Source organism: Etheostoma cragini, chromosome 14 (assembly GCF_013103735.1).
Source record: "Etheostoma cragini isolate CJK2018 chromosome 14, CSU_Ecrag_1.0, whole genome shotgun sequence".
In the NCBI taxonomy this organism is placed as follows: domain Eukaryota; kingdom Metazoa; phylum Chordata; class Actinopteri; order Perciformes; family Percidae; genus Etheostoma; species Etheostoma cragini.
Genome location: NC_048420.1, coordinates 3,626,516 through 3,647,230, shown reverse-complemented (window position 1 = coordinate 3,647,230; position 20,715 = coordinate 3,626,516). Strand labels below are relative to the sequence as shown.

The 20,715-nt window shown below is 40.7% G+C and overlaps 2 protein-coding genes across 5 annotated transcripts; one reads left to right on the top strand and one right to left on the bottom strand.

The window, feature by feature from the left end:
• Positions 1 to 166: 166 nt before the first annotated feature.
• On the top strand, positions 167 to 20,481 carry rbbp4 (retinoblastoma binding protein 4). Of its 4 annotated transcripts, none has more exons than XM_034891777.1 (12): positions 167 to 434; positions 1,190 to 1,340; positions 1,442 to 1,587; positions 1,895 to 2,068; positions 2,486 to 2,601; positions 2,726 to 2,886; positions 3,008 to 3,134; positions 3,320 to 3,397; positions 4,564 to 4,640; positions 4,871 to 4,928; positions 5,038 to 5,148; positions 20,011 to 20,481. In XM_034891777.1, the coding sequence occupies exons 1-12, from the start codon at positions 419 to 421 to the stop codon at positions 20,224 to 20,226; spliced, it is 1,431 nt and encodes a 476-aa protein (XP_034747668.1). In that variant the 5' UTR covers positions 167 to 418; the 3' UTR covers positions 20,227 to 20,481. The 4 variants fall into 4 exon arrangements, with proteins under 4 accessions (XP_034747668.1, XP_034747670.1, XP_034747669.1 ...); XM_034891779.1 differs by lacking the exon at positions 20,011 to 20,481 and adding an exon at positions 5,737 to 6,565 and having other exon boundaries at positions 168 to 434; XM_034891778.1 differs by having other exon boundaries at positions 184 to 434; positions 1,193 to 1,340.
• sync (syncoilin, intermediate filament protein) lies at positions 6,861 to 11,069 on the bottom strand. The gene is made up of 6 exons (XM_034891774.1): positions 10,849 to 11,069; positions 8,174 to 9,781; positions 7,869 to 8,083; positions 7,471 to 7,678; positions 7,197 to 7,321; positions 6,861 to 7,123 (listed from the first exon to the last, which is right to left on the bottom strand). Exons 2-6 carry the CDS (start codon positions 9,716 to 9,718, stop codon positions 7,081 to 7,083), a joined length of 2,136 nt encoding a protein of 711 aa, XP_034747665.1. The 5' UTR covers positions 9,719 to 9,781; positions 10,849 to 11,069; the 3' UTR covers positions 6,861 to 7,080.
• Positions 20,482 to 20,715: the final 234 nt, after the last annotated feature.

Below are 20,715 nucleotides of genomic sequence, written 5' to 3'. Positions count from 1 at the left end.
ATTAGTCTTTTTTCAATCTCTGGGGAAAAAAACATTTAATGGAGTTATATGCATAGACTGTATACATAGATATATATTAATATTAACGGTCTATGTTATGGTCTGATTTAGGCACTTGAAGGCAACATTACAGGGCCTCGTGCAGCTGCTGCCCTCTGCTGGTCCGCACGAGCCCAGCTGCTGCCCTCTGATTTGTGGAAGGACGGCCCTCCCGCTTGGACAGAGCGCGCGAATGCACCCACCACGTCTCTCACAGTTGGATGCTTTACGTTAGCTGTTAGCTTAGCGTCATTTTCTGTGCCTTACGCACCGGGGAACTACTGGCACACCAGAAGTGGACCTGAGACAAGGCTGTTTGGCTCCGAATCTCAATTGTCCTGAAGTATCTGTGGGCTATCACCTACTCAAGATACCAACAATGGCAGACAAAGAAGGTACGTTAAGGCGAAGGTTTTTGTTGTGGTCAGTTTTGTATCGACATCTCTTAGCTAGCGTTAGCTACCTGGCTAGCTTAGGTAGCAGCTAACGTTAGCTGTAGGGGTTTATCGTAATCAGTCATAACAAAAGCCGGTTGCATTTTCATCTTGTACGATTTAACAATCTCCATTTCAGTGTGCAGTTCTTGTTTTCAAAACAGTTGACGGTGTCTACTATATACCCTAGTTGCAAGTGAGGCCGCAGCGCGACACAGTGCTTATAATAAGTACGTTACGTTATGTTAACACTAGCAAGAGCATAATCATGATAGCCTGGTAAGCTAACGTTAGCATTCATATGTTTCTGAAAACATACTCCCATACTGCTAGTTGGGTTGGGAACCAGAGGGTCAATGGTTCAAGCCCCGTATGGACCAAAAAGTACGGAGTGTGAATTGGTGGCTGGAGAGATGCCACTTCACCTCCTGGGCGCTGCCAGGTGGTGTTGAGCAAGGCACCGTACCCCCCCAACCGCTCAAGGTGCTGGTTCAGCTGGCAGCCCGCTCACTCTGACATCTCACCTTTAGTGCATGTATAGTACCTGAGCGTGTGTGTGTGTAGTTCAGGACTGTGTGTGATAACTAACAAAGTGTGGACACAGAGTCTAAATTGTAATTTCCCCATAGGGGATCAATAAACAGATTTAAATTAAATTAAATTATGTCTCCCAACAATTTTAGCTTTCCCTTAATTCACTCTGTTTCCTCTCTCAGCAGGAGCATTTGACGATGCGGTTGAAGAGAGGGTGATAAATGAGGAGTACAAGATCTGGAAGAAAAACACTCCATTTCTCTATGACCTGGTTATGACCCATGCTTTAGAGTGGCCCAGCCTCACTGCTCAGTGGCTGCCTGACGTTTCCAGGTACATGCTTTTACACATTGGTCCAGTAGTAATTCTCACACATACAACATGTACTCTTTTTTTTTAATAAGCGTGAATGACATTATTTTTTCCCTTACCAGGCCAGAGGGGAAGGATTACAGTGTGCACCGGCTGGTGTTGGGCACCCACACGTCTGATGAGCAAAATCACCTGGTCATTGCCAGCGTTCAGCTACCCAACGATGACGCCCAGTTTGAAGCCTCACATTATGACAGTGAAAAAGGAGGTGGGAGACCTGTGTACAGTCACATGCTAAGTGTGAATGGTCATACAGGCAGACTTTTCATGGACTGTATATTTGTAGTAGGTCATTGTGTTCCAAAGAGAAAGATAACATGTCTGACTGACAACACAAATTTTGCTATCTGAATAATGCGGTATAATAATAATAATGATAAATGAATACATAGATATATTCTTAATATAATTTTAAACATATTTTTCCAGAATAAATTTCCCATTGACAGAAAATTATGTATTACCCTCATATAAACATAATGTCTGTAAACATAATGTCCTTGATTTCCTTGCAGAGTTTGGAGGCTTTGGCTCAGTAAGTGGCAAGATCGAGATAGAAATCAAGATTAACCATGAAGGAGAAGTGAACCGTGCCCGCTACATGCCCCAGAACCCCTGCATCATCGCCACCAAGACCCCCACCTCAGAAGTGCTGGTGTTTGACTACACCAAGCACCCTTCCAAGCCAGGTAATAAAAATAATAAATTATTCTTGGGGGAGAGAGTTCCATAGCCTGGGAACTGCCCTGGAGAAGTCTCTGTCCCCAAAACTGTGGAGTTGTGATTTGTGGATAGAGAGCAGATTGGCTGAGGTGGATCTGGGGGACCGTGAGGGTTGGTAGGGGGATGAGGGGATCAGTAAGGTATGAGTGGGCTAGATGATGGAGGGTTTTGTAGGCGAGGACCAGGATTTTGTAGGTGATCCGATGGGAGATGGCAGCCAGTGGATGGATTGCACACAACACAAGGCACCGCTAAGGGTGGAAAGTTGTTTTGAAAGTAAAGTGGGCTAATTGGTACCTTCTGCTATTAACTGAAATTTATTTTAACCCATTTCCATTACTGAAAGAAAAAGACAATGTGCATTTATTTTCTATTGTCCACAGATGCTTCTGGAGAGTGTCACCCTGATCTGCGTCTCAGAGGCCATCAGAAAGAAGGCTATGGTCTATCCTGGAATCCAAATCTGTCTGGCTCTCTCCTTAGTGCGTCAGATGACCATGTAAGAGAAAAGTCAGGTTTCTTTCCATCTTCTTTTCTTTCAGGATTTTTTTTATTTCCTTCAGTATTATTCTATATTTTGGTCATCAAATGGGTATTAATATTTCATCTTTTCTAATCTGTAGACAATCTGTTTGTGGGACATAAGTGCTGTGCCAAAAGAAGGGAAGATAGTAGAGGCGAAAACGATTTTCACTGGCCACACTGCTGTGGTGGAAGACGTCTCCTGGCACTTGCTTCACGAGTCTCTCTTTGGATCTGTAGCAGATGACCAGAAGCTAATGATGTAAGAACCATGATATTAAGTCAAATATGGCATGAATACAACAGATAAAACGGTTCAGCTGAAAGGTTATGTGATCTTGCATCTTCACAGTCCATGAGTGTTTTGTCATTTTCCATTTCAGTTGGGACACTCGTTCAAACAACACCTCCAAACCCAGCCATGCAGTAGACGCCCACACAGCAGAGGTCAACTGTTTGTCATTCAACCCTTACAGCGAGTTCATCCTTGCCTCTGGCTCTGCAGACAAGGTAATGCAATATTCCACCACATCTTAGTTGTCACCATTTAGTTTAATTTACAGCATGGGGTTCAACTCTGTGATATAAAATGCATCTCACAATTGTATTGTTGCTGTTTTGTAACTGCAGTGTTAGAAAACACAGTGATAAAGAAAATCTGGCAGGTGTTTGTAATATCTCTCTCCCGCTCACAGACTGTGGCTCTTTGGGACTTGAGGAACTTGAAACTGAAGCTGCATTCCTTCGAGTCGCACAAGGATGAGATCTTCCAGGTAGGATGTTTATTGCTCATCACTTCAATATAGTTCAATTACGTAAATGGGTTGACACAAATAATTTGAAAAAAAAATAATAACATGGCTGCTTCCAGCAACAGCGCAAGTATGGATTCCTCGCAATAACACGTTGAAAAAAAAAAGGCTCGGACACAGTCTTCTAGAGTGTAGAGTATTTTATTCTTAATAGCTACAACAATGTGGTAGTCTGTAGACTTTATAATATGATCCCAGAGTCAGGATAACAGGAGCAAACCATTGTAAGTTCTGATCACCTATCCCTCTCCAGCTGCTCCTGTAGCTCCCCCGTATACAGTCTGTCCTGCACTGCCTTGATTGTGAGGTAAACTGTGCTGCGTCTCCTCCATCTGTAGCACTGCTTTTGATAACTCTTCAATAACCAGGCCAGATTGTTTCTGATATCTCACGAGTCCAGTTAAAAAATAGTCTGGTTTAAATCAGGCTTGGGCTCTTAATTCCCTTAGAAAGGAGAGAGAACAATTTAAAACAAATTTACATTTTTTTTGTGTGTGTATTGAAAGTAACTCCAAATGTTAATAAGAAGAGCTTGACTGCTTGGCTTATTCATTATTTAATCTACTACTTTTAAAAAAGCAAATACTGGCTACTCTTTTTGCACTTTTTTACTTTTAGTCGGCTTCAGGTTTAAACTTGTTTTTCAGTGCAGCCTTAAACAATTTTAATAAATTGAACCCTATTGAATTTTTTTGTGGAAATTAATTAGTAAATAATTGAGCAATGGGAAAATAATTGCCAGTTGAAGAAATTAATTAGTAGATTGGTCGAATAGTCGTTTAAAAAAATAATTGTTTGGGACAGCCCTACTCATGACATCTTATTAACATAAGGATAGCAGGATGTCTTCTGTTTACATCTGTATAGTCAGTCAAAAGACAATGGATTAATTTGAATCGCAATGATGCAATTTAAAAACTGAAACAATTTCTTGATGCTTGGAAAAATTTCTAATATATGAGTAATAATGTTTATCATAAATTTAATTTATCAACACTTGCCAAGCAAACACATGTACGCTGAGATAAATGTTCCTTAAAAAGGAATCTTTAGTTAGTTTCAGGAGTGATGCGCCTGCATTGCTATTCAAGTTTATTTCATTTAAGTTCTGTGTCTGGCTGTTCCAGGTCCAGTGGTCACCTCACAATGAGACCATACTGGCATCCAGTGGAACAGACCGTCGCCTCAACGTCTGGGACCTCAGGTAAACAACTTAACATTTTACCTCTAAAATGTCTGTCTGTCAATTTTGGCTGTGTCGAATTGCAGCTACATAGCGGCTGTGAGAGCTGTTCCCCTGCCAATCTAGCCAGTGTGGTCATGTCCACCGGCCTGTGAACAGAACGTCTCCCCAATGTAGTCGTGGGGTTAGTCATACTGTAACTTTGTTTGGTACCAAGTTTAACTCTGGCTGTTTTTTTTGTGTGTGTGTAGTAAAATCGGGGAAGAGCAGTCACCAGAAGATGCAGAGGATGGCCCCCCCGAGCTGCTGGTGAGTCTTATTGAAGCCTGCTGAACTTTGGAAGTTGAGATTTCCTATTATTGGTAACATCAGCACTGTATCGTAATAAAAATAACTGAATGTTTCTTCTATCTACTAGTTTATCCATGGAGGCCACACAGCCAAGATCTCCGACTTCTCCTGGAACCCCAACGAGCCCTGGGTCATCTGCTCTGTGTCTGAAGACAACATTATGCAAGTCTGGCAAATGGTAAGACGGCTGGGACCACATTTCATTAACGCATTTTTACTATGGACAGGCAGAGAACACAATTCCTTCTAAGGGCGGAGCATTTCCCTCAAAAACAATATAAAATGTTATGAATTTTGGAGCAAAACATTTAGGTCACACGCAGCAACTCTGCTCCATGGATCCCATGTCTCGCACCAAAACTACTACATGTGGATCAACGCAGGCAACAATGAATTTTCAGGGAAAGGTTGTGTGATGACATGCGACTGCAAAGACAAAATCTCAGTCAAGATGATTTTTGAGATATCATTTGGAGGGATTCAGTGAGGGCAAAGTAAGGAGACAGAAAAAAGTAATGCTAAGTGTAGTTATGTGTTTATTTCCTTCAGTTTGTAATACTTTTTTTATACTAAAACGTCCGTCTTTTTTGTAACACTGTTCTGTGATAGATATCAGAAAAGCTAGTAGTTAGGCATGCAGGGTTGTTTCTTAAAATTCCTAAAATTGGCCACTTTGAAAGCCCCGAGTTGGTTAATGTTTTAGTCAGACCACTGACTTGTCAATACGTCTTTGGCGAAATAAATGATACACTGGTTCTCTTGATAGGCTGAGAACATCTACAATGATGAAGATCCAGAGGGTTCGACAGACCCTGAAGCCACAGCGTAACTCTTCCGCCTGCTGTGTCTCAACCTACAACCTCATCACAAACTGCCAAACTGCCACCTCTGTACTTCCATGCAGCTACTTTTACCCATCATCCTTTCTCTACTGTGGGACAACGCTGCTGTAAACCACTGCAAATACAAGAAAGAGAATAATCATGTAATCTCTTTTTGGATACTTGCAGTATTGAACTCTTTAAAACTGAGTAACTTATTTCCAGAAGAATCTCACCTTTGTTTTTCGCACTGAGTATAAAAGATATATTTTTGTAATCAAATTGGCTCTCCCTTGAATACTGAAATGTTTTAGCAAATGCTTTTTCAATAATGACAATTATTTTCTAGATCCTAAGATGGGGATCTTACTGTAAGCCCACAACAAGCTCCCTCTGCACATGTTGGATGAAAAGCAAAATGCAGTTCAACTTTTTGACAAGATGCCTAACATAGTAACAGTTGTTCCGATTTTGGTAGAGGTTGTTTGTAGGCTAGCTTTTGGTCCTGCAAAACGTCTCATATTTTCCCTGCTTCAGTCGGGTCAACACCTAATTGTCCTGGACGCTGATTTCGCACCAGCTTCTTCTGAATGAATTTACAATAAATAAAATCAGTTTGATATGTCCATTTGTGGTCCCACCTCCCCTTACCGTAGTCATATATTAATCGTTTAATCATTGTCGTGATATAGATTAGTTGTTGAACTTTTTCTATGTTCAATATTTTGTATTTGTACAGTGAGTGCATTCTTAATAAAATGTGTTTCATTGGTCTTTGGGTCTGCTGGGTCAACGTATTCAATATGAATGGGTTACTTACAAATGTTATGAATCGGATTGGTGCCTTGGAAGTCAACAACCCTAAATAATCCTTTTAGTGAAAGTCGATTTTGCCTCATGACACTTTGCATGGACCTTTTATATGTCTGGTGTGAAGTGCTGTGCTTTCCTGAATTCACTCTCACCCAATTACTTTGTCCCGCTGTTTAGTTCTTCAGCCACGTTGCCCTTATAAGTACATGAACTCCTCTCAGCGCTTCATGCAGAGACATTAACTCGTCATTCGCACTTGGGTTACAGTAAACACAAAACGTTTATGTATAACAAAAACCTTTCTACAAGCTGGAGTCTAATTATAAAAAAACAAGTCAATTTTAGTTGTTTAACAACAGCATGACTCTTATGTGTGTAAAGTGCATTAATTGAAACATGGAGTTCACTACGTTGCAGATAAAACAGTCAGTTGGTTAACTCAGAGAACTCAGTTTTTTAAATTAAAGAAGATAGAATCATGTATTTTTATTGTCACACTTATGGTCCTTAATGGCAGCCCTGTAAGAAAAATAATTTAATTAGAGGTAGAATTATATCAAAGTATAATAAAGTATAGATAGACAAATCTTACCTGAAAATTAATAGTTGTTTGGTTAGGCTGTCTCTCAGATCCTCAATCTCTTTGGTTTTTCTTTTCTGGATCTTTAACTCTGTCTTCAGCTCTCTGCTTCTGTCCTCCAGACAGTACACTGTCTCCTGTAAAAATGGCATAGTTTTCTTGCTGTATTGTATCGGATGACCTGCCCTTTTTCTGGTACACAGTTCATTTTCTTAAATTTTCTGTCTTTCTTTCCATCTTCCTTGCCCATTTCACACCGATCCCTTACCCCTGCCATATTGCTTACCTTGTACTGCCCCACATCCTCTCTCCTCTGTAGAGAAATTAGTTTGAGTTTCTCCTCCAAGCAAGCCCTCTGGAGATTCAGCTTTTGGATCTCCTCCTTTAGGGGTCTCAGTTGGGCCTTCAGTTCTTTGGCTTGCTCTTTGGCTTTCACCAATGCTCCGGCTGTTGCCTCCCTTCTCTTCAGCAATGTGAGCAAAATGGGTTCATACCTGGCCAAGACAACCATTAAAAGTTTGAGAATTTAATGAAAATAACAATTTAATTAGACACTAAAGGTCCATGTAATTTGTAAAAAAAAAGACTAATTGTGGTGATCACACAAAAACAAAAACAAAAACTTAAAAAAAACAAAAACATGACTTTTAGTCAGGGACACCCAGTACTAGACAGTGTCAGCACCTGTCCTCCAGTGCTTTCAGCCCACCCTGCAGATACTGCTGAATGTCCCCACAGGAGTTCCTTCTGCACTGGGTCAGCTCGTCCTGGGTGTTGGAGGTCTGACTGGAGTGCTGGGCATGAAGCGCTGCTTGTAGGTCTAAGAGTTTTTGTTGTTGAGCCACCCTGAGCTGGGAGGCCTCCTCTGTCAGCTGGAGCACCAGCAACTGCATCTTCTCCTGGAAGATAGGAAGAAAGAGATGTTCACGATTAGTTTTTCTTCTGAAATGGAATGCACAGATAAAGGTTTTTCCTGAGGAGTTTCTCACCTCTTCTCTCTTTAGAAACTCCACCTCTCTTTGCTGGGTGTTCATGGCGGCCTGGTTGTGAACACAGTCCCTAGCCATGGCGAACACTTTCCTCTTCAGCTTTCTAAGCTCCTCGTGCAGGCCCTGTCTCTCCAGATTTACCTTCCACAGCATCTTCTCCTCCTCTGCTCTCTTCTCCCTAAGGCTTTGAATCTCTTTCTTCCTCTCCTCTCTTCTCCCCTCTTCCTCCGTCTTCAGTGCACTCATTAGCTCTGCCACTTTTCTATTAATTTGCTCTTCTGTCTCCTCTTCATGGCTCCCATCTGCCTCCTCTCTGTCTTTATTCCCTCTCAACTCCAGCACCTCCTTCAGCAGTTCCTTTCTCCTTTTTTCTAACCGCTGTACCTCCTCTATGCACTCCTCCATTTGAGAACCTAGTGCGCGTAGTTCATCCATGCAAAATCCCATCTTGAGCTCCTGAGTCTCTTCAGCTGGTAATTCAGTGTTGTCTGTTTCAATCTTAGTTATGTCATAATTTGCGTTTGCACCTTCATTAGTAGACATACAGGTATATCTTGTCTTTGTCTCCTCACAGTACATCTGATCATTTTCTGTACTATACAATGGCATTGATGGCCCTGGAAACCTGAACTCAGAATCAAGACCCCCCTTGTCTTTCAATTCCAGTGTTTCCATTGAGAAGCCACCCATGTTGTCACAACTTAGAACAGGATTCTGCTGGCTTCCAATTGTTGCTGAACCCAGTGTCTCCTTATTTCCGCTTTCCCTGGGAACTTCCTCTCCTCCCACATGTTGACCAGCCCAGGATTCTAATTGCATCGGCTGGGTCTCCATCTTCATAGGCTGACCTTGCTGTACAGGAACCAGTGTTGTACCCCTATAAAGATGAGGAGTCTTACTGATGTGTACATATTCTTGGCTTGCATCTGTAGGCCAGCCTTGTGGCTCATAGTCCATCCCAGATTCTTCCATACAGCTCTCCAGCATGGCCAACATCCCCAATAGTTGACCCTCGTACTCCACCATGGTGTCACTCAGTTTGTTTCCCGCCGAAGTGAGAGGCATTTCGTTTTGACAAGAAGCTTCTGTGGTAACTCTATGACTGGTAATGATGGGGCCCAAGTCTTGAGAATGGCCTTGTGTTGGCTGGTTTTCTGTTCCAGCCCCATCCATATGAATGTCAATGTAGCTTGTGGAAAGATATGCTTGGGGGGAAATACTTGTTTCTCCACAGCTCTCCATTGCATCTTCCTCTTTGCTGTGGCTATGAGTTGACTCACTCAGGCTTGTTTCATTGTAAGTTGCTGAGAAGTGAGAACCAAAGGGGATACCAGTGAGCTCCTCACAGCTTTTCAGTAAGTTATCCATCTCCTGTAAGTACGGCTTAATTAAAGCTGATTGATTCAGCTGTGTTCCTGTGTAAGTGATTCCAGATTGTGCTGTGTTATATTCTCTTTGTTCCATTAAGTTTCTGTCTGGATCCGCATCTTCTTCCTTAATGAAGAGAGGCTCGAACCCAGTAGATGAAATGTTATCATCCTCCATTGGTTTAGCCTAGTTCTTGTAGACACTTCCAATGTAGAAGTCTCCTTTATATCCGTCTCATCCCTTGACAAAAGCACATGAATAAGTTAGACAACCTAGCTAATGCATATTAAGCTAGATACTGTAGCTGTATTTGGCGGCAATCGTGTTGCATGCCACAAATACAAGCCTTGGCCTGCACAGATGACATGCCAGCAGTGGTGTTGGGTTAATATTTTGGCCAGACGTCTTTAAGTTATGCCGATGTCATTAGCACATGTAGACATGTGGAGGTGGGCAAGGGGGCAATTTTAGCAAATGGTATGCTACCAGCAGCTGTCCTGCAAGGCTACACGCCCCAGGGACCAACTGACTGCTTGGCAATGATCAGACACACACCTCAAACAAACATTGCATTCACGTAAAAACTGCAGCACTACTTATATAAACACACACAAATGGCTTTCGTCTGAAGCTCCAACAAGTGGCATTACATAGATTACATTAGAGAGCGTATTATCATAACATGTCATTGTGCCAATGGATGGGCAATTCCAGTCTCCTCTAGTGAATAATGTAGCTGTAATTTCACTCTTTGAGGTGTTTGCCAATACTGGCCAGAGACTCACAGAGTGTAAATTGATCAAATTGACCCAATACTTTCATCGGCAGAGATTAGTTATGTAGAAAGGGCATTGAAGACAATTTTAACATTCATATGATACCTGCTGTTTCCTCTCCAAAATCCAAAGTGACCATAGTTTGAAACGCAGCTTTAGCATTTGTATTAAACAAGGTCAGATCAGAAAAAATTATATGAGTACTAAAATCTACAAGACTGGACAATGTTTTGCAACGCATGACTAACTAAAGCCCTGGGGAAGACATGATAGTCACCAGCTGTCCTGCTGCAAGCCAGGCATGGGCACAAAACACATTCCTCTAGACCTCCACCACCCAAATACTGCACTGGCCTACATTTGAGAGCATTCTGAACTCTTAGTTTTTGTCTGTTTGGAGTTAGTTATTTGGAAGTAGGGATCAGCAGGAATGGTAAGTTTTTGGATTTTCCTTAGGTACTTTCATTCAAATTTGAACAACATCAATTACACAAATCATCATATGTAAACATGTAATTTATTAGTACTTACGTCTGTGTGTTTACTTGTTTCTTTTGCCCTTATGCAGTATCCTCAGGACGAATTTACTAGAAAATCAGTTGCGGTTCAAACGACAAAGCAGAGTGAGCGGCAAAGAGTGAGAGGCAAAGAGTGAGCGGGAGCAGAATGTGCCAATAAAGAAGGGGGGGGGGGGGCTGAAGACAGTTGACCCAGCCTCCTCTCTCTCTCAGTCAGTGTGCTGCTATGTGTGACCATGACTACCTCAGTTCTGTTTAGATATATTAATAAACACTGGGCTGGGCAAAAGAAGAGCCACAGCCAGCAGTATCAACCCGAGAAGCATAAAGGATTTGCCTAAATGGCCCTCTAAGAATTATACTTAAAACCTGCATGTGTAGTTTATAACCAGTTTGTCTAAATTTATATTTCCTGGAAGAGATGAAAGGACCTAACAACAACCTTTCTGAAAAGTGTTTTTATTGTCCGAAAACTTGCATTTTCATGACTCAAGTCAAGTCATGTGTGACATTGTTGATGTACAAAGAGTAATTTTTCACAGTAGTTTCAGATGAAATTAAAGGTGTAACTGCAATAGAAAGCACAATCAAATAAAGACCTTGGTAAATCTTTTATTTTTATATTTTGCATCAGCAGTACACAGACTAGTTGTACCTCTATCATACCAGAGTGAGTGGTGGAGTTACAGATTGTGTGTGTGTGTGAGTGTTAATGATGAAAGAGAACTCAGCTCCAGGAGTCCACCGTGCCTCCTCATTATCAAGTCTTTAAATAGCACCCCTCACTTTACTGTCCACTTCCCACGGGAGGATTGGTTTTCGCCTGAACTTGTGACCCCAACTATGGACCACAGGTGGTCTTCTGTAGGCTGAGGAGAGGGCAGAGAGGATGAAGCGGGACTGTCAAATACATGAAAAGATGTTGCAGCTGTAGAAGAAAGGAATAATGAAGATGATGAAATGCACCTAAAATGCTTTTTTACTCCCAAAACTGACCTTTAATTTTTATGTTTCCTACCTTTCATTAAACACTATTTTTGAATATTTGTGGGACACATATTACAGTCAAGTGCCACTAGATGGCCTCATAGTTTAATTTGACCCCTCTCATCCTAAGGTTAACTTAAAGGGAAATGTTGAGTTTTAAACTTTGAACAGCCGGTTTAGTTTCAACCTCTCAACCCATCCTTTTTGTAGCCTTTATATGAATAGAGAATTAATGAAATAGTCATGATTAAACTGTAAATACAAGATTAAAGCACTAATACTGTAGTTCTTGTATTTTAACAAGACTAGATGACAGAAATAAACTTAATCCGGTGGATAACTGCATACTTTTGTTTATTTTGTCTATCTAAGATTAATCACTGTAAATCCAACTTTAGAGTACTTACATGAGTCTTTAAACTAAATAAACCTTTAAAGCAATTAACACCTTATAAAATAATGACGGTTATTCCTTTGAGATTCTGATTCCGTGTTTCCGTTAAAAATATCATCCCTTGTGCTAAATAAAATATGTAATGTTTATGTAATCCTCCTTGTTGACCACTGTAACTGTGGTTTTGGCAAGCCTAGGCTTTTGGTAATTTACATAAGGTTATGTCCAGAGATTAACTGTTGCAACACACTGTTCAACCCTGTTGTGCTAATGCACACCCACACAGCCACTGGGATTGAGAGAGAGACTTTAGAGTCTCCCTCACTTGCCTGCTATAAAAATCATCATCTTTTCAGTCTCTTTCTATCATTTCCTCTTAGAGGATGGAGAGTTCAGCTGTGTGTGTGTGTGTGGTCCAGGTTTAGCTACATTTGTGGGGACCAAAAACTGTGAATACAGTATACTTATGGGGACCTGACCCTAACCCTTTGTGGGGACAAAATGCTGGTCCCCATAACGTTAAAGGGCTTTTTGAGGAATAAGACTTGGTTTTAGGAGTAGGGTTAGAGTTAGGTTAAGGGTAAGGGATAAGGTTAGGCATTTAGGTTTGATGGTTAAGGTTAGGGTAAGGGGCTAGGGAATGCATTATGTCAATAAATGGTCCCCACAAAGATAGCCAGACACGACTGTGTGTGCGCGCATGTGTGTGTGGGTGATTGTAGAGCAGGACAAGGAGGAAACTAAATATTTAAGGGGGCGTTGTGGTTGAGGACTGAATGTCCCACTGAGATAGACCATATGCTGGACATTAACTTGGACTGGTCTGTTAGAGTTACTGTCCAAACTTACCAGAACATCCTGTCAGTGTGTCCTCCTCTTCCTCATTGAAATATGAAAATATTCTACAGCCATACATTCACATTTATAAAAATGCCACTTTGCATTTGCCATCAAAACTATTTTTTTACTACGTTTTTCCAAAAAGTCCAAAGTCTCTGTTCTCCATACGAACATAAACATCATGTTCTGCTGCTCTCCATCCCTTAATCTATCTCACAAACAGAAGTAAGGCATCACTATCCAGATAAAGCTGCATCAATATTTTTTTATTATTATCCTGGGTAACTAGTCTCCTTTGGTAATTGTTGATATGTGGAACATACCGGGTCTCTTACATTTACATTGTTTAAATGTAAAACCTTTGCAGCACAGTATTTCTTGGCTCAAAATTGGACTTTGGTGGAGAACCACCTGTGCAGAACAGCATGCAATGTATTATTTACTAAAATCTGTTCTGGGATCATCTGTTTTAGTGTGTTTTGACTGGTGGACACATTAAGTCAAGTGCATCTTCATAGTACATATTCCATTCAAAACAAAATGTGCAGTTGGTCTATTGTTTGCAATAAAAACGTTTTTCCAAGAATAGTTTTGGGAAATGAACCATTGCGTTTCCTATGGGTGTTTCCATTCTGGTTGCACTCATGGTTTTATTCAATTTAGGTGGTCTCGCCACATTCCACCTTTGGGGATTTCCCATTTCCTTGTCTGATTTTGAAATGAACTAAGGCAAAGACATTGCTGCTAATAGTAGTAATAAAAAAAAAATAGTGCACATCTAACACTCCAAACATTTTTTTAAGCGCAGTGTTATTTAGAGATGAATTGACTAAGAAGACCATCCAGCTGTCACAGTTTTTGTTGTGTATTTTTGAGACAAAAATGGTTGCAAATAATATACAATATGAAGTAAAACATGACCCACCAGCCTGCATGTACAGCTAAAAATAGTAGCAGCCACTGCATCCAACATGCATTGTTTCTAATGGATGCATTACGTTTGCATATAATAATCCATACTGATGGAAAAAAATAACAAACTGAAATATTCAAAAATGCCAAAAAGAAAAGTATCAAGACTTAACAATACATATATGGGCTATGCATCAGTGGGAACAACAACATCTGTAGATTTTGAAAACAGGCCAACAAAACAGTGAGTGGTGTATTTAATATACAGAAATAATCAAAGAAGGACAAGTTTGTACATAATTTCAGATCAGATAGTGGTAAACATTCTCTTTACAGGAAGGGCAGCTTAACTATTTATTGTGGTTTATTGCTCTTTCAATTCTCTCAATTGGTCTGGGGTTTTGAACTGAGGAAAACATTTTTCCGAACTCTAACTTTGTTCTCTCACTTTGTTGTTCCCTTTTGTCTGTCATGTCTTACATCATAAAGCATTGTCACTTTGGCTAAGTGTGTTTTAATGACTGTGACCTTTTGGTGTTTATTTTAAAGAGAGTGCCTCTGCTACATCATTGTCAGCAGCCATCTTCTAACTGTTGTCAGCCACCCATTTGGCTTTTCATGGTCTTAAGGGATCACTTAATATAATGAAGCAGGGGCCCTATATCCTTCTTCAATGTGTTTTTCCACTGTTCCAGAGAAAGAATATCCTCTATGGAAAGATGACAGTTGTGCTTACCCTTAAAAAGACACAGCAGCTACAGCTTGTTCCCACAGCGCTTTGATTAGCTTTTTTTTATCTCACCCAAAACTCTTTTCAAACTAGGCTACTTGTCTTTGAAATCACAATGTAGTCTTTGTCGTTTTAGTGTTGCGACAGAGCTATTGCATCAACCTTTTCTGGTAATTGGAGAGACAGAAATTAGATCACACTTTTAGTCAGTGAGGATCATACTGCTGGTGATAGACTTTATCTACGGAGTGAACAGTGTCAACAATTAAACCATTAGGAGATATTTAATGTTATGAAATCTTTAACTGTACAGAGTCGGTTTACATCTGTGTATTTGGGTTTATTTATGTAACAGGCTGTTTGTGTGTGTGTAGCTATATCTCTTAGTTCACCAAATTAGCATGGTAACAAACTAAACTAAGATGTGTTAGCATTTAGCTCAACGCACTTTGCCAAAGGACATCCTCACAGAGCTGCTAGCATGGCTGTAGACTCATGGTCTCGTTTCAACATTGTTATACGTGGATCTAACTTGGTTCCAGTGAGTACAACACATTATCCACCACAGTAGTCAGTATAAATTGAAGCATTCCTCTAGTCTTACTCATCCCTCTCCAGTAGAGGCTCACCCAGCTCTCGCTGGTGCCACTTTTAGCACAGTCATCTATCATAAAGGCTTTAAGAGGACACTGTTCACCTAAAGCTTGCTCTAAACCCAAATATATTAGTCTTCAATGTAAAGTTATGCTGTTACTGCTATGAGTCATTGGCTAGTTTGTGTGTGTGTGTGTGTGTGTGTGTGTGTATGTGTATGTGTGTGTAGTATGTCTAGATGTGTCCTTTTAAGATGATTAATGGTGTGATATAAATGTAAGTTTGAGGTATTACAGTAAATATTAAGACTGCTGCCTATAATAATACGTCTTTTATGAGTTTTCAAAAGTTGACAAAGTTTCTTGCACACTCCAAAAAGCCTTTGAGTAAAAATATGTTCTCAATCCCTGATGTTTTCAGAAATTGTTTCACCAGAGAGAATCCTCACTCTGTTTTCTCTTAATTAGATGGTGTTTGTGCCAATCCTGTTATTTTAATAAAGATTTGACAGAGGTCACCTCAGGTTTCCATAGTGACGTCAGTGCCTCATTTAAACGAACCCCCGGAGAGAGTGAAAACAGGCAGATTGTTCCTCTGCAAAAGGAGAGAGGGAGAGACAAAGAAAGAAAGAAAGTGCTGGATGGATGGAAACTTGTGTGCTGTTTTTGTCCAGTCCCAAACAACCCAGCAGCAACCACACCCTCTCAGGAATTCCGGCTGCAAAAATATTTCATGTCATGTTTTTAAAAGAGCATTTCACCCTTACATGTTCAATGCTTTCTTACTTGAAAAGCCTCATTGATGCATAAAAGGATTTAAATGGAACAAACACATTGCCACTGCTTCATTACTGCACCATGATAAAACCACAGATGAACAAATATTCAACAATAATGCGCCACACTGATTAGTAGTTTTGATAGTCGAATATTCAACTATTCGGTGAAAGCCCTAGTTCAGAGTAATTGTATAAATAGAAGGGCTGTAACGATAATCCAAATCCTTAGATTCGATTCTGTTCACGATTTTCTACACAAGAATTTATTCAAACCTTGATTCTTTTTTCTTTTTCTTTTTTTTTGTGGGGGGGTTGTAATACAACATGTTTTCTGCCACATGGCAACGTTTTGTCATTGATAACATCCCAGTTTGCAACACAGTAATACAACAGATGCCTTATTTATTGATATTGATTGATGTCAATGTTGACAGATCCAACACCAAAGATTCTGTTGTACCTAAAATAATGTTTCCAAATTTGTTTCAGTGATTCATTAACTCGTTGGAATGAGACAAAAGAATAATGGCAACAATTCCGCTCCAAGCTGTAGGGGGGACGAAGAGGAAAAGTGCTTTGATGCCTACTGTAAAGGTGCTGGTTGACAAGTAGCTAACGCTAATTAGGTCATTCTTGGTGGGTAATGTAAGATTACAACATTGTCCAACACGCTAGTTCATTTTAAGTATGATTGTTTTGACCACTGTTAACAAATCTTGGCTAGCTAACACACAAATTCATAAGTAATGTTAACTGTATAGATAGATAGATGACTAATCTTATGGTCATTTATATAGCTAGCACACCTGTGTATTCTGCCTCAGTCTCCCGGCGCTGCGAGGCTTCAGTCAGGATGAGAGCTGACAACAGCCCCGGGGACACATCCACAGTCAGTCCCCAGCCAGCTAGCAACCATTCACTATCATTACAGCCCCGGGGACACATCCACAGTCAGCCCCCAGCCAGCTAGCAACCGTCCACTATCAAAACAGCCCCGGGAACACATCCACAGTCCTCCCCCAGCCAGCTAGCAACCATTCACTATCATTGCAGCCCCAGGGACACATCCAGAGTCCTCCCCCAGCCAGCTAGCAACCATTCACTATCATTGCAGCCCCGGGGACACATCCACAGTCAGCCCCCAGCCAGGTAGCAACCATTCACTATCATTGCAGCCCCGAACCGCGGACAGATCCACAGTCAGCCCCCAGCCAGCTAGCAATCATTCACTATCATTATAGCCCCGGGTACACATCCACAGTTAGCCCCCTTAAAATCCTAGTAGAGTAAAATAGTTATGGAAAAAGATGGAAGAAAAATTATAAAGATTAAAGCTAATCAATCAGAACACATTTTACACAAGAAAAGGAAGCTAAACATAGAAAGAGAGAGAGAGAGAGAGAGAGAGATAGATTTATTTGATGAATCTTATATGGAGTCACTAACATTTACCAATCCTAACTCTAGCCAACGTTCTTGCCAATCTCTAAAATAAATTATTTGAACCACTCCACCCCCCCATCCCGTGCGATGGTGTTTTAAGCCTTCACTGTGTCCTTCCAAGCAGCCCTGCGACTATTGACTTCAAGGCACCTAACTCTAACCTTCACCCTAACCATAGCCTAATCGACTTCAAGGCACCTAACCATTGCCTAATCCTAGTGCAGCGCTGCCTGGAAGGAGAAGTTGGAGGCTTAAAACACTGATAAATCTTTGTCCCCTAAGGGCTCCTTAGTGATAATAGCTAAAAAGAAAAGTAAACAATTTCCAACTGCAGTCCAAACCAAAAAAGTCAAAAACAAGGTTGTTCTATGTTCTCTACCCAGATATTTCTGCAGGGTTTTCATTTGAGTAAATTGTGTGTGTAAGTCTGTGTGTGTATCTTCAGGCGCGTATAAATTGTCGGCCAGATGGCTTTGTATACTGCCAGTTTGTTTTGGCTCTGAACACTCTGAGAAATACATTACTGTCCACTGTGCAAACAGCTTCACTCTGAACATCGGACACATAGGGCTTTGCATGTTTGCTCTAACTTGGTTTTATTTTTTAAACGTTCAGTAAAAACACAAGATCCTGTGTACATGGTAATGGACGTATGTCCAGGAAGGGTCATGTCAACTTAAAGGAGAATTCCGGTCAATTTCAATACGTAGCTCTGTTGTTTGTAGACTTGGAGAGCTGCCAGGAGAGAGAAAAACTAAAACAATCGGTGCCGCATCTACTGTGTTTCCCCCTGCTAGCTTTACCACACAACAGGCTTAAACAGGGCAAGTTTTAAACCTGTTTTTCGCCTCTAACCATGTTCAAAATGTTATCACAAGTTCCCATCCATGTGTAGTGATTCCTTCTGAGTGAACAAGGTATATCTGAATGCAGTAGATGTGACAGAAAGGCAGAAAAGTTGTCTTAATCCATACCTCTGTTTCTTAACTGTTTTCCAGTGAAGTCTACACTAGTCGATTGATTGAACTCATACAATCCAATATTCCAAAATAAATTTTTTACACCCAAAAAACTATTTGCCATTGGTATGTCCTTAGTAATGACTACGTAGAAACAGGCTGTAACCTGACACCACATTGGACCCAGGAGCGCTGCACTTCAAGAGTTCAAGAGCTATCATGCATGGGCGTAGATAACTAAACCTACCTAACCTACTAAACAGTAGGCTCTTGAACTTTTGACCTGCTGCAGCCGGCTGCTCTGCTTTCCTGGCTCCACTATGGTGTCAGGTTACAGCCTGTTTCTACATAGTCATTACTAAGGACATAACAACGGCAAATTGTTTTTTGTTTGGAATAAATACATTTTGGAATATTGGATTGTATGATCAACAATCAACTAGTGTGGACTTCAGGAAGTAAACAGAGGTATGGATTAACACATTTTCTGCCTTTCTGTCACATCTACTGCAGTCAGATTTGCCGTGTTCCCTCGGAAGGAATCACTGCACATTAGTAGGCACTTGTAATGACATTTTGAACATGTTTAGAGGCTAAAAACATTTTTTAAACTTGCCCTGTTTGAGCAAGTTGGGTGCTAACTCTAGCAGGAGGACAACACGGTGTAGGCAGTACCAGTTGTTGTCGGTTTCCTCGCTTCTGACAGCACTCAACCCAACAGAGCTCCTTTAATGCAAGAAACATCAGCTGACCAGCTTCAACTCGTCCAGGTAAAAGCAAAACCTGATTGGCTAATAAAATTTGATGGATGGATGGTTTAAGGGGTTACAAAGCTGATCTATGACTGGGTTACACCCATGGATATCCGACCCATCTCCTTAAGATAGTATCAGACAGATAGAACCACTGATCTAGGGTTGACATCAAAATTTAATTTCTCCAGTTTCTCCATTAAATCACAGCTTTCAAAGTACCAGAGCAAAAACAACTTGTGGTTAGAGGCCTTATTAAAGCAGGAGTTATCAAGAATAACTCATTAGTGACAGCAGCATATATGGTTTAAAATATAGCCATGTATGTTTAATTGTTTTTGGATTATAGGTATGTTGAGTAATTTGTCTGATTTGGCAATTTATTTCCATGGATTGAATAACACAACTGTCCTTTGGAATGACAGAGTGGTAGCTTTAAAAGTCACATACGGCATTGTTTTAAGGATATTGCTTTGTGTCCCAGTAGAAACCACAGCTAGTAAGAAAATGACCCTCCTTCAGTCTAATTATCTCAGTTGTCTGGCTTTTGGACAGATTTGTTACCTAGAGGCACCATAAAACAGCCAACAGCCAACTCTTACAGCTTCATTTTCAGCAGGTTCAACCCATATTTTTTCTCTTTCCTGTCCTCCTGATCTCACACTCTCTAGAGACATGACTCAAAAATATTTCCTCTACTTTCTCCCTTTTTTGTGAAGGCAATAAAACGTACACCATCCTGCTCTTACAGCCTTTTAACATAGTCTTTTTGTGTCTCCATTGTAGCCAGGACAGAGGAATGTGGTAGGGACAGTGAGTGGCTATCCCTACCACCAAGGGAAACATGTCTGGACAGGGAAACTTAAATGCAGTGGGATTGAAGCATTGCATTTACATTCTCCTTTACTTTGCACTTTTGAACTACTTTTGTTTATTCCTTTTTTCAACCAGAACTCACTGCCAAAAGACACTGCAACATCTATTCTAGTCATAGGCTGGTGAGACAAAGCTGTCTCTGTTGCACAGAGGAATCCCCTTTGTGTGTTTCACAGCTGAGTATCAACCTGGAACCTCTCTCTCTTCTCTCTAAAACTATTATTACATGCCTCGCTTCTCTGTCTGTCCTCATTTCTCTCACCTCTTTCCACCCCTCCTATCCTCTATGTGGAATGTAACTTTAGAGAGTTTTGTTCTTTTTCAGCGCTTTCAGTTACTCTTTGGTTCTCAGAAATGCATTTGAGGATGCATTGGGGATAAAACATGCACACACTTGTTAAAAAGTTGCAGTTGAGACCCGTTTTGGTAAGTTAAAAAAAAAAAGATTGGTTTCAGTATTGTATGATGTTAGAGGAATGGACATAGAGAACCAATTGGGGCAGAAAGAATGTGTCTGTGGCCGGACAAAGACTGGTTGGGAATGATAATGCTGGTCCGAGAGAGCTGGGCTTATCCCAACCGGCAGTATGGATTTCCTGCCTACAACCTTCTTTC

What these genes read in the sequence shown, in the direction of transcription:
- rbbp4 (XM_034891777.1), top strand. An exon ending in TTATGACAGTGAAAAAGGAG is followed by an intron (nt 1,588 to 1,894) that starts GTGGGAGACCTG and finishes ATTTCCTTGCAG; the next exon opens with AGTTTGGAGGCTTTGGCTCA. An exon ending in TTAGTGCGTCAGATGACCAT is followed by an intron (nt 2,602 to 2,725) that starts GTAAGAGAAAAG and finishes TCTAATCTGTAG; the next exon opens with ACAATCTGTTTGTGGGACAT.
- sync (XM_034891774.1), bottom strand. Translation starts at nt 9,718, where the DNA reads ATGGAGGATGATAACATTTCATCTACTGGGTTCGAGCCTCTCTTCATT. An exon ending in AGTTTCTAAAGAGAGAAGAG is followed by an intron (nt 8,084 to 8,173) that starts GTGAGAAACTCC and finishes CCTATCTTCCAG; the next exon opens with GAGAAGATGCAGTTGCTGGT. An exon ending in AAACAACTATTAATTTTCAG is followed by an intron (nt 7,124 to 7,196) that starts GTAAGATTTGTC and finishes TTTTTCTTACAG; the next exon opens with GGCTGCCATTAAGGACCATA.